This window comes from Camelina sativa, chromosome 4, assembly GCF_000633955.1.
Source record: "Camelina sativa cultivar DH55 chromosome 4, Cs, whole genome shotgun sequence".
NCBI classification, from domain to species: domain Eukaryota; kingdom Viridiplantae; phylum Streptophyta; class Magnoliopsida; order Brassicales; family Brassicaceae; genus Camelina; species Camelina sativa.
Window position 1 is genome coordinate 8177249 of NC_025688.1, and position 12838 is coordinate 8190086.

General features: G+C 34.8%; 2 protein-coding genes across 2 annotated transcripts; one reads left to right on the forward strand and one right to left on the reverse strand.

The window, feature by feature from the left end:
• LOC104783671 (AAA-ATPase At3g28540-like) lies at positions 3736–5267 on the forward strand. Its single transcript, XM_019244572.1, has 3 exons — positions 3736–3993; positions 4165–4531; positions 5239–5267. Exons 1-3 carry the CDS (start codon positions 3736–3738, stop codon positions 5265–5267), a joined length of 654 nt encoding a protein of 217 aa, XP_019100117.1.
• On the reverse strand, positions 7543–9557 carry LOC104780087 (extensin-2-like). The gene has a single exon (XM_010504550.2). It carries the CDS (start codon positions 9503–9505, stop codon positions 7859–7861), a length of 1647 nt encoding a protein of 548 aa, XP_010502852.1. The 5' UTR covers positions 9506–9557; the 3' UTR covers positions 7543–7858.

The following is a 12838-nucleotide window of genomic DNA, read 5'->3' on the forward strand; positions in this document are numbered from 1 at the left end:
CCAATCAAATGCAAAACATAAACCACAAAATTAAATCAAAACAACATTTGAGTTTAATTATCCTCTCCTAAACAATCAGAGGTTTCATAATCCAATAGGTCATCCTTCTCATGGTCGAAATCACCTTCACCATCGAGATGAACCAAATTAGCTTCTGGATTTTTCTTTAGACTCTCTTGATAGAGATCAACAAGGTGCTTAGAGGTTCTGCAAGTCTTTATCCAATGGTTCTCCATACCACATCTATGACAAGTGGACTTGGTCTTATGTTGCGGTTTAAATTGCCCGCGGCCTCTACCCCGACCACGACCGAAGCCTGATCGGTTACCACGGCCTTGACCGCCAAAATTGTGTCCTTGATAGGTCCCACGACCAGGACCACCACGTCCACCTCCTCTACGGCCACGGCCATACTTGTCCCTATGAACATAGTTAGACTCCTTAGTCTCTTTCTGCTCTTTTGGCTCTTGAGAGTTTTTCTTTGCCATGTCCACCTTGTGAGCTTCTGGTAATGGAACAGTACCAGGAGGTCTCAATGCACTATTCATCATCAATAGCTCATTGTTCTGCTCAGCAAGCAGGAAAAAAGAGATAAGGTCCGCATAAGTCTTAAACCCCTTTTCACGATACTCTTGTTGAAGCAGTATGTTATTGGAGTGAAAGGTAGAGAATGTCTTCTCTAGCAGATCCTTCTCAGTAACCTATGTACCACATAACCTTAGGATTAAGACTATCTTAAATAGCTCTGAGGTATACTCATCCACGAATTTATAGTTCTGGATCCTTAGGTTTTTCCAATCAAATTGAGCTTTTGGTAGGAGCACCGTCTTTTGGTGTCCATATCTGCCTTTCAGCTCTGTCCAAAGGTCAAGAGGATCTTCAACAGTGAGGTACTGGTTCTTGAGACTCTCAGCAAGGTGGTGGCGTATATGCATTATTGCCTTGTACTTATCCTTTTCTGCACATTCAACCTCATCCTCAATGCATTCGCATAAATCTTTTGATTTCAGATGGATCTTAGTGTCCAAAGCCCATTGCAAGAAATTGTATCCAGAAGCATTACGGGCAACATAGGAGAGGTTTCAGCTTAGCCATCTGCATAATGCAGAATATACAACCGATCATTAGCATGCGGTATATGAGACCAAACCATGCGATCAATATTAGGCCATGCGGTATATGAGACCGAACCATGCCAATCACTTAGGATCATGCGATATATGAGACCGATCCATGCCACAATATTATACTCATAATTTCATGGTTTAGTATGCATGCAAAGACAACAATCCTAGATAGATTATATTCTAGCATGCAGAGTTTTCCTTTTACCAAAATTTCCTTTTCCTTAAATTTTTCTTTTTCTTAAATTATGATTAGAACAAAGTTTTAGGAAAAATATTTTTCTTAAACCTTTAAGATAATGATTATAATTAATTTAGAAGTTATCCAAATTTATTTTCATGCAAACACATAATAATTTCCGATTTTAAAATTTTAGTTTTTAGAGTTTGATTAAACAAATAATCTTAATCGGTTTTAATTCTTAGAACAATCAGTTTATATTTTCTTCTATGATTTTCGAATTTAATAGTTTAGTTCTAGAGTTTCTCATATGATTTTCGATAACCAATGCTAATGAGTAATGAGTTTGGGATTTTTATGCATCACTAATCAGAAAATTAGAAATCATAGTTTGGATGATATGGAATAGTAAAGTACAATGTAGTACAAATTAGACACTTACTTATACTCGTCGATGAATCCTTCGGAATAGTCAAACGCCCAATTGAAACACCAATTGAACCGCCAATCGGAATTCCTGTTTGCACAATTGAACCGCAAATGATAACTCTTTCTCATTTTTTTAGAATTATCTAATTTAATTACATAATCCATACAGTATTTTATTATAAATAAAGTCTTTCTAAAAAAAAAGAAAAAGAAGTCTTATATAGTTCTCTAATTCTGTTTCTTATTCTCACGTCTTTTTTATGTGTTGTGAAACACAAAATATTTACGTATCAGTTTACAAATATATGTTTTATGCTTTTGAAAGCTCTATCTTGTAGGGTTTATAATTTATTAAAAAAATCTCATTAACATTAGTCGTCAAAGGGTTTAAAATGGAACAGAAATATTTATTTGTTGGTTTGGGTTTACAAATTTCTCTCTTGTAAGGTTTAGTTTAAAAAAAACAATCTTTAGAATTATACTTTAGCATTATACAAAGAGTAACATTTAAGATGAAACAGACATGTTTACTTGTTAGTTTGGATTTACCAAATTCTGTTTTTGAGAAATTATATTGTGTTATATACTTATAGGCTCCGATTGGTAACCACGTTTAAAAGAGGCGGTTACAAAATTTATAGCGGTTGTAGAGAAGGTGGTTAAAAAAAGCAGTTAAAGATAGCGGATGGAAAATATGGTATTGTAAAAGAAAGCGGTTGAGTATTTAGTTTGATTGGTAATATTGTAGCGGTTGAATAGTATAAGTAATTATAAATTATAAAAATTGATATTTGTTTAGTTAAAAGATGAAAAAATGGAATAATAAATTTTTATCTAATTCATAATATAAAATATTAATATATTTAAATGATATTAAGGAAATTATCAAATGTGATATTAGCAAAATTATCAAATGTTTAATTTTAAGTCTCCATTATATGATATTAAAAAATCATAATCTCCATTAAAAAAAGCAAGTTACTATTTAAATCATAATCTTGACTTAATATATGTTGCTATTTCTTCTCAATATGTTTTTTTTAAGGTTAATAAGCCAAAAAGTAAAGACATATAAACTATGCAACCTTTTGTGAAAAAACAAATTGTTCAACCTATTTATAATACAAACGTTGGTTTTTGGCTCTGATTGGTAACCACGTTTAAAAGAGGCGGTTACAAAATTTATAGCGGTTATAGAGAAGGTGGTTAAAAAACGGTTAAAGATAGCGGATGGAAAAGATGATATTGTAAAAGAAACGGTTAGAAATTAATTGTGGTATATCAATGTGAACAAATTGCTAATAATTAAGAGAGAAATTGATGACACATGTCAAATATTAGCATTGCCAAAAGTCAAAATATTAGAGCAAGTTTTGAGGAAACCTTATCATATATATTTTTAAAAATATTGGAAAATAAATAAAATGGAAAATATTTAAGAAGTATAGAAATTAATTGTGGTATATCAATGTGAACAAATTGCTAATAATTAAGAGAGAAAAAGATCATTAATGTCAAATATTAGCATAGAGAAATTATTTTTGGTAAATTAATGAAAATGTAGAAATTGAGAAAATTTGTATATTTATTAATTTTTAATTATCATAAGTAGTGACAAATTAGTGTAAATAATTAAAAATATTACTAATAATTAAGAGAAACTTTTGGTTTCATATATGAATTTCTTCTCCACATTATATTAATAATAAAAGTGTGGAAAAAAATTTTAATAAAATATTAGAAAATAAATAAAATAGAAAAATATTTAAAAAGTATAGAAATTAATTGTGGTATATTAATATAAACATATTGCTAATAGTTAATAAAGAAAAAAATGACACATTCAAATATTCGCATTGCCAAATGTCAAAATATTAGAACAAGTTTAGAGGATATCTTATGATATTATATAAGATTAGTGAAAGCACATCTCAAAGTGTCCAAGAAAATCAACACACAAAGATGCCTGCCGGATCAATATGGGGTTTCACGGGCAAGACGATGGCGAGTTTTATGTTCTTCTGGTCAATGTATAATCAGTTTGTGCCATACCAAATCAGAGCCTACTTGGAGAAATGGTTTTACAGGGTGATCGGTTTGGTCTCAAATTCTGTTCACTTAAGATTCACTGAATACACTGAAGATAAATGTCTCACGAAAAGCCAAGCCTACGACACCATACGCAACTACTTGTCCTCGAAATCAACGGCACATGCGCAAAGGTTAAAGGCGAACGAATCCAACAACAGCAAATCGTTGGTGCTTAGCAGCCCCGTCTTAAACAAATATGGGACCTCTGTCAAATTTTTAAAAAACCTAAAAACCTTTAATAAATTTTTTTTTTGAAAAAATTGGACCCTTTTGCTTGAAGAAATTTTTTAATATTTGGGATGGACCCATGGCATTTGTCTACTCTGCCATGGGGTAGAGACGGCCCTGGTGCTTAGTTTGGACGATCACGAAGCAGTTGAAGATGTGTTCCGAGGGGTGAAGGTGGTGTGGTCATTGAGCGTGTGTAAGAGTGATAATCAATTTGATTCGACGGAGAAAAGGTACTTGACTCTGAGTTTTCACAATCGGCATAGAGATATGATCACAACGACTTATCTTGATCATGTTGTGAGAGTTGGGAAAGAGATAGGGTTAAATAACAGAGAGAGGAAGCTTTACACTAATAGTTCAAGTGAAGATTACTCCTCTTGGAGGGAAGGAAAATGGAGCAATGTTCCTTTTGATCATCCTGCAACGTTTGAGACTTTGGCTATGGATCTTGAGAAGAAAGATGGGATTAAGAAGGATTTGATAAAATTTACTAAAGGGAAGGATTACTATAGGAAGGTTGGGAAGCCATGGAAGCGAGGTTATCTCTTGTTTGGACCGCCCGGGACTGGGAAATCCACGATGATATCAGCTATGGCTAATTTCTTGGAGTATGATGTCTATGATCTTGAGCTGACAACAGTGAAAGATAACTTGGAGTTGAAGAAGCTAATGTTGGACACAAAAGGGAAATCTATTGTTGTGACTGAAGATATCGATTGTTCGCTTGATCTTACGGGACAAAGAAAGAAGAAGAAGGAGGAAGATGAGGATGAAGAGGATATTGAAGAAAATAAGAAGGAAGCTGATAAGTTGCTTAAAAGGGAAATAGGTAAGAGAGAGAGTAAGGTCACTTTGTCAGGTTTATTAAATGCCATCGATGGGTTGTGGTCAGCTTGTACTGGAGAGAAGATTATTGTGTTTACAACAAATTTTGTGGATAATCTTGATCCAGCATTGATGTAGAGGAAGAATGGACAACCACATTGAGATATCTTATTGCAGATTCGAAGCATTCAAGGTTTTGGCTAAGAATTACTTGGAGATTGAGTCACATGATATTTATGGAGAAATCGAGCAATTGTTGGAGGAAACCAACATGTCTCCAGCTGATGTTGCTGAGAATTTGATGCCGAAATCTGATGAAGACAATGCAGATATTTGCCTTAAGCGCTTGGTTAAGTCTTTGGAGGAAGAGAAGGAGAAAGCAATGAAGTTGGCTAAGGAAGAAAAGAAGAAGAAAGCAGAGAGAGATGCAAGGAGGAAGAACGGAGGAAGAAGAAGAAGGAACTAGAGGAAAATGGCAACGTTGCTCAGGATAATGTTAACCAGTCTAGATGTGATGAATTAATAGTTAATCAGTCTTTAGTTTGTGTTTTTGACCTTTTGGTTTGATGTTGTCAACTAAGTTTTAAATGCAATATAAATAGTTTATTGGGTCCTATCTCCTATGTGTAATCGTTCTTAATACAAAAAGAATAATTTAATTCGATGCATCACAAGTCAACATGCAAGCAAATTGCTGTGACTGAACGTCCAATGCTCTTATCAAATTATGATGTACTATTACAACCACATATTATTGGCTTTATGCAGAACAGTAGAATTTGTCTTTTTTTTTTTCCTTGGCATGTGGAGATATCAAACTATCATATGTTGATTTGAACTTGTGTAGGTCATTAGGAGGAATCAACCTAAATGATCCAACCATATCAATTAACCAAACCAGCTCGTATCGTAGTATGTTCTAAGTTCTACTAACTTGGTAATATTCTTGTGATCTCAAGACTCCTTGTGGCTTAACACACTCTACGTACGTACTATAAGGAAACATATCGGGCTGACGAGCTATATGCCCGCGAGAACTATTATATCAAGTTGGATAGACTATATATCTCCGAAAACTTTTTTATACATGTTCTCCCTTGAATCATTATTTTCATCTATTTCCCCATAAATTAAGGTTTAATTGGTTTGCGCACTAAACCCGATAAAAACTACACAAACCTAATATAACCGAAATAAAAACCGGATCCAATCTAAACCTCACCCAGTTTCTTTATCGTCTTCACTCAACCATTTTATTATTTCCATGGCTTCTCTAGAAGTAATACTGATTAAAAAAAAAGGATATTGGCAAAGTAGTTCAATCAAAATAGAGCTATGAATATTAAAAAATATATATAAGTCCAAGTCCGATTCTCTCGAAAAATATATTTTCATATCTAAACTAAACTCATATTCAGACATCAAGTATACTACTGTGCTAATTTTTGCCTCACCAAATAACTATTACAAATTTACTACTAAAATTTTTGAATTTGTGTAATATCATACATCTGCTACTATAGTGGCAAGATTTTGAAGACACATGTGAAATGACATAGATAACACGGTCACATAGTTAACAACTCGGTTTTTTTTCCTATTTCTAACCATTTAAACTTATTTGTTAAGTTTTGCATAAATATTTTACCCATTTTGCATAAGTGTTTAGACCCAACTCGGTTTTTTTCCCCTATTTCTCCGTCACATAAATATATAATATCTATCTCCGTCTCTTCTTCCACCGTGAAACATAACCAAAAAAATAATATTATTAAACTAGTGATTAAAAAAATTATTTTAAAATCCATTATAATTAACAATTAAATTTTGAGGACTTGAAGGGATTTTAGATCGGCTCCTAGATGCTTGTTCTTAAAGATCCTATTGATACGGTTGTGTAGGCTGCTAATTGACGAAAAACAGCGGCGAATTTGTTTGTCCCTGAGAACGGAGCCATAAAGTGATGTTTTCCCAGCTTGAGAACCACTTTGCCAAAGTGAAACTGAGCCAGTGACCTTCTTATGTACGTTGAAAATTTCATATGTATTAGGTGAGATTTTCCGATGTGCTCTATAAAAGGGAAATGTGATGACTAGCTATATGAAATGAATTGACTCCGGTCAACACTAGTCAAGAGTAGTCCGAAATGGGCCGCTCTCAGAGAGAAGGGAAAGCAAGTAAGGGAGTCGGGCTTCGGAACTCTCTCACAAGTCCAATATGCGGGGTATGCCAGGTCTCCGATAGATTACTGCAGGAGTAGGTTTCAGGCAGACAGAGAGCACGGACTGTCACAGACAATGAACCATAGAAGAGGACATCAGCTACACAGCTCGGAGAGCTACTAAGACTCGGAGCTTCCTCAGCTACCCCTTGCTGACTAATATTTAAGTCAGCTTCGTGCGATTATAAATTCGACACTATGGATATGGATAGGAGCTTGTCGCAAGTGCAGGTGTTGTGGGAATTTAGGCTTGGAGAATTAAACTTATATGGTTATTATTTTGTTATCTTCAAGAGTTTATGTAATGAATTATAATGGTAGAGTACACTACACCTTTGAGTATCTTTTTTTTTTTTTTTTTTTAATCTCTCTAAGTTATGTGATTATGTCAATCAGTACATAGGAAAACAAAACATCCTTGAGTTAAATACTTGTGGCTCTTAAACTTTAAAAACACAATAGAATTAAAATAATCCATGCAACTTAGTATGCATCCATATACAAGACAACATGTTAAAAGATTATATTTATAGCAAAGAACTTCATATAGATTGAAAGCAACCTTTACACAAATAAAAGGAAAACCATGAAACCATGTGTAGATTTAGTAGCAAAATATTTGAATCCATACGAGGAAAATTAAAAATTATTAGATACAAATAGCATCAGAAAAAAAGAAAGATGAGATCAAATAAAACTCAACAAGTTATAAAAGAATCCAAATTACATTTTGTAATACGAGGGTGGCCATGAAGCTTAGTACTCACTTTTTGGAGGTGTGTACGATGGTGGGGGTGGAGAACTGTAGACATACGGGGGAGGAGGAGACTTGTATACAACTTTAGGAGATGGAGAGTAGTATGGTGGGGGTGGGGAACTGTAAACATATGGTGGTGGAGGAGAGTTGTAGTCTACCTTAGGCGCTGGAGAGTAGTATGGTGGTGGTGGAGAACTGTAAACATACGGTGGTGGAGGAGATTTGTAGTCTACCTTAGGTGCTGGAGAGTAGTAAGGTGGTGGTGGGGAACTGTAAACATACGGTGGTGGAGGAGACTTGTAGTTTACCTTAGGGGATGGAGAGTAGTATGGTGGTGGTGGGGAGCTGTAAACATAAGGGGGAGGAGGGGATTTGTAGTCTACCTTAGGGGATGGAGAGTAGTATGGTGGTGGTGGGGAGCTGTAAACATACGGTGGGGGAGGAGACTTGTAGTCTACCTTAGGGGATGGAGAATAGTATGGTGGGGGTGGTGAACTATAGACATACGGGGGAGGAGGAGACTTGTATACAACCTTAGGGGATGGAGAGTAATATGGTGGTGGTGGGGAGCTGTAAACATACGGTGGTGGAGGAGACTTGTAGTCTACCTTAGGGGCTGGAGAATAGTATGGTGGTGGAGGAGAGCTGTAGACATATGGTGGTGGAGGAGACTTGTATACAACCTTAGGGGATGGAGAGTGGTATGGTGGTGGTGGGGAACTGTAAACATATGGTGGTGGAGGAGACTTGTATACAACCTTTGGAGGTGGAGAATAACATGGAGGAGGTGGTGGACACACACATACATGAGGATGTGGTGGAGATTTGTATACAACCTTAGGGGATGGAGAGTAGTGTGGTGGTGGTGGGGAGCTGTAAACATACGGTGGTGGAGGAGACTTGTAGTGTACCTTTGGGGCTGGGGAGTAGTATGGTGGTAGTGGAGAACTGTAGACATATGGGGGAGGTGGAGACTTGTAAACAACTTTAGGGGATGGAGAGTAATACGGTGGTGGTGGAGAGCTGTAGACATATGGTGGAGGAGGAGATTTGTATACAACCTTTGGGGATGGAGAGTAGTACGGTGGTGGTGGGGAATTGTAAACATATGGTGGTGGAGGAGACTTGTATTCAACCTTAGGTGCTGGAGAATAGTATGGTGGTGGTGGAGAGCTGTAGACATATGGTGGAGGAGGAGACTTGTAGTCAACCTTAGGGGCTGGAGAGTAGTATGGTGGTGGTGGGGAACTGTAAACATATGGTGGAGGAGGAGACTTGTAGTCTACTTTTGGCGATGGAGAGTAGTATGGTGGTGGTGGGGAACTGTAGACATACGGTGGTGGAGGAGACTTGAAGTCAACCTTAGGGGCTGGAGAGTAGTATGGCGGTGGTGGTGGGGAACTATATACAGGTGATGGAGACTTATAGTCAACCTTAGGCGATGGAGAGATATACGGTAGTGGTGGTAGAGACACGTATGGTGGTGGGGGAGAGTTGTATTCAACCTTAGGAGATGGTGTAGAATACGACGGTGGTGGAGAACTATATGTGTATGGCTCATAAGCAGCAACCATTGTCGCCATGATGATAACTCCTAGAGCGGAAATGAGATGGGTAGAAGGCCCCATCTTAGAAGAAGATCTCATTGTGATTTAGCTTTTCTCTACCAACGCTTAGGTTGGTAAGTGTTTCTTGTTTTGGTTTGTATTGTTAGGAATGGGTGCTTGGGTTTATATAGCAAATATTTTCTCTAAGTACAGCTATACTTTCCCTGATGTTTTGGACTCCATCTAACTAAATCGTGTAGGCATGTCTACTTGTGTGAGACGTGCTAGAACGTTTAACGAAAGTTAACCAGCCACTTTCAATTTTATATTGAGCAATCATCAACGTCGATGTGTCATGAGTGTATTATTTTTGTCAACGGGCTAGTTTATTATCGCTTCTAGCTTTTTAGTTTTTAGGGTCACCTCATAGGCTCATACCAAGTTTTTAATGCATTTGCGCATAAATTTTTTTAATAGACAATCATTTTGAGTTATAATGTATTTTATCTACTTTTATATATTTATTTATATGTATATCTTCAGTAAAGTTATTTGACCTTTTCGTAAATATGGTTTATAAACAAAATATTTTTTAGATTGCGTTAAGTTGATAATTTTATCTTAAGTTTTTTTTTTTCGTCTTGATTTTTTCATTAGAATTTAGACACATTTTGTATTCCACCTGCCAAACGTGTGTGCCGTTCTCTTTAAACCAGTCCAGTGAGTCAGCGATCAGAGGAGGCAATGCGGCTATCTTAAGAGGGGATATGGTCTCTGGGAATTTGCTTTTCTTCTTCTTCGTCAAAGTTGGGAATTTGCTTCTTTAAATACCCTTTTGAATACCCTCTTTATTTATGAAAGATAGATCTTTATAATTGGTGTTTTTTGGGCCTTGTTTCATGTTTTGTCAACCCATATTTATTATCTTCTTATATCTTGTCATATCATCGATGCCGTATTTAGAAGTGAGCCATAACCACTAGAATCAGTATTTGGCGTCGTTGGTAATTGTGTGCTACAGTTGATCTTAGGGCCCTTAAGAGTAACCTAGTTTTATTTGCGCAGACTTGTTTTTTTTTATCTACCTGTTAAATTATTATTAGTGACTGAAAATTAATAATAACTTAACAATCATTCAAAAATATTAAAATTGAAAATACATGTGTTCAATATCAAACATGATAGACTGATAAAAGTCAACTTTGATGTACCTTCATAAATTTTAAGAAAAATGTATTTCTTTCTTAAATTTCAAAACTCAATACAAAAATTATCAATAACTATCTTCATAACAAAACGGAATATAACAAAATAATTTATTAAAACAAAATAAATAACTTTTGTGTCGGAGCAACTTAACATTTTAATATTTAAACTGACTATCTTATTATATAAAGTATGGTTTCAAAAGTTACTAATCCACCATATCGTGACACATGTCAATATGACAATTATCAATTTTACACAAAAATTTTAAAAAGGAATCTTTAAAAAAAATAAAGAAAATAAAAAAAATTACTAATCATAAAATAAATTATAAAGATAATCTTACGATAAAGATACATGTAGTTCCCAAATAAAATCCTTCCACAATAATTATATTTACACAAAACAATCCTATGTTATATTGAATTCTTTGCCTAATCCTAGAAAAAAAAAGTCTTAAAGATATGTAGTCTCTCATATCTTTGTCATACATATAGTTCTGGAAGAGGTCATTCCAATATATCGAACTCAATTAGAATTTTCAAACATGAGCACTAGAGATGGAAACCGAAACTATGAAAAGAATGAAATGCCAGCCAACAAAAGGAAGTTTTGATTCTTGGGTTATATTGTGAGTCAAATTGTGGATCCCTCTTTTGGCTATTTATATCAACAGAATGTCGATCTCGGATATGTTCATTTTCCTTATTCCTCGGGGCGAAGATTTCTTTTTCTCGGAGTTGTTCCATATTCTGTTAGATTTCATCCTATCCTTTCGTAATCTATTCGTAGGTCGGGTTACAAAACCTTTGGAGACCGAGTTGATCAAGCTTCATTTCTCCCAACCAAGTTAATATCTAGGCCGAGTTCGCCAGTTCCATGGGCTCAATTAATTATTCTAGGTTTACATCAAGCTAACCGGATGGTGCTAAACCTTGGACCTACAATAAGCCCCCCTTCCCCCAAATGACATTAGCTTGGTTTTAATTAAGAATAATAGATCAAACTTGGACTTGTTAATGTTTAAACGAAAATTTAAGGTTTAGAAAATTCATTGGATAGATAGTTAATGCTACAAAAATAGGTTAGCATTTGAGTTGAAGAATGGTTTTTAATACAATCCTGTTAAGCTATCTTATTTGTTGTTATGGACGTTGATGATTTCTTTTTCCGAACACTTTTATTGATTGATTTTATTTATTTTAATTATTTTTTGAACAATCCAAGTCATTTTTTTAATCAAATCCTATATATAATAGCACAATTTTCTCTCATCTGAGGTATTTTTTTATGCCCAACTAATATAAGCTCATTTGAACTGATTGAGTATGATGAAATTAAAAATCAAAGAGCCCGAGAAAAACGTCATCATGATTAATTTTTTTCAGATCATCTCTCCAAAAATCGTCTGATTAACGATTCTATTTCTGTGGACTTTTTCTTCGTCAAGGTCCCATTGTTGGGTAAGTCCTTTTTCCTTTCTATCTTGCCCATTATTAACGATTCTATTTCTGTGGATTTTAGCTTGGTAATCGTTTTTTTAGTTGAGTCTCAAACCCCAACTATGATTCCTCCTATTGCAATTTTGAAGTAAAAAACAAAAGTTTTAATTTATTTTTATTGCGTTTGTGAATCTAATTTCTCTCGATGTCAAAGTTAAGCGCCAAAAGTTTTAATTTGAAACCTCGCTCTAGATCTGTTGTATCTCCCGAGGGTGCTTTTCCAATATCTATAATCTATATTCTAATCGTTTGTTCTTTTCCATATGATCAAATATATTTTTTTAACCCCCCATTTGTCATACACATCGAATACATATAATCAAAAACATAAAAGAAAAAAAACAAAACAAAAAATACATAAAAAGATACATTAGCATCAATGTCGACTAAGCACATGTGCTAAAGGTGCAAAAACACTGAGTCCAAAAAAAACATGCTAATTTAAAAAATATTTTATAAAAATAGTATATATGTAGGTTTTTTTTATTAATGATATACCACTCGGTCTACATAAAATTTGAGGCAGACCTGATTAGCATACAACTCTGCGCAATGCGCGGGTTTTCCTCCTTAGTAATTAATAAACCCATAATCACTAATCAATTCTGGCGACAAAACAAAGCAACCATTCAACAGGTAACCAGCGGAATCAACATAATCCAAAACCAATTAACCAATAGAAAAATAAACCAATTTCTAGAAATAGCAATACCATAAACAACAA

Coding starts and splice junctions, on each gene's coding strand:
- LOC104783671 (XM_019244572.1), top strand. CDS start 3,736: ATGGCGAGTTTTATGTTCTTCTGGTCAATGTATAATCAGTTTGTGCCA. Junction 3,994..4,164: donor CCAACAACAGCAAATCGTTG/GTGCTTAGCAGC, acceptor CATGGGGTAGAG/ACGGCCCTGGTGCTTAGTTT. Junction 4,532..5,238: donor GAAAGATGGGATTAAGAAGG/ATTTGATAAAAT, acceptor CTTGGTTAAGTC/TTTGGAGGAAGAGAAGGAGA.
- LOC104780087 (XM_010504550.2), bottom strand. CDS start 9,505: ATGAGATCTTCTTCTAAGATGGGGCCTTCTACCCATCTCATTTCCGCT.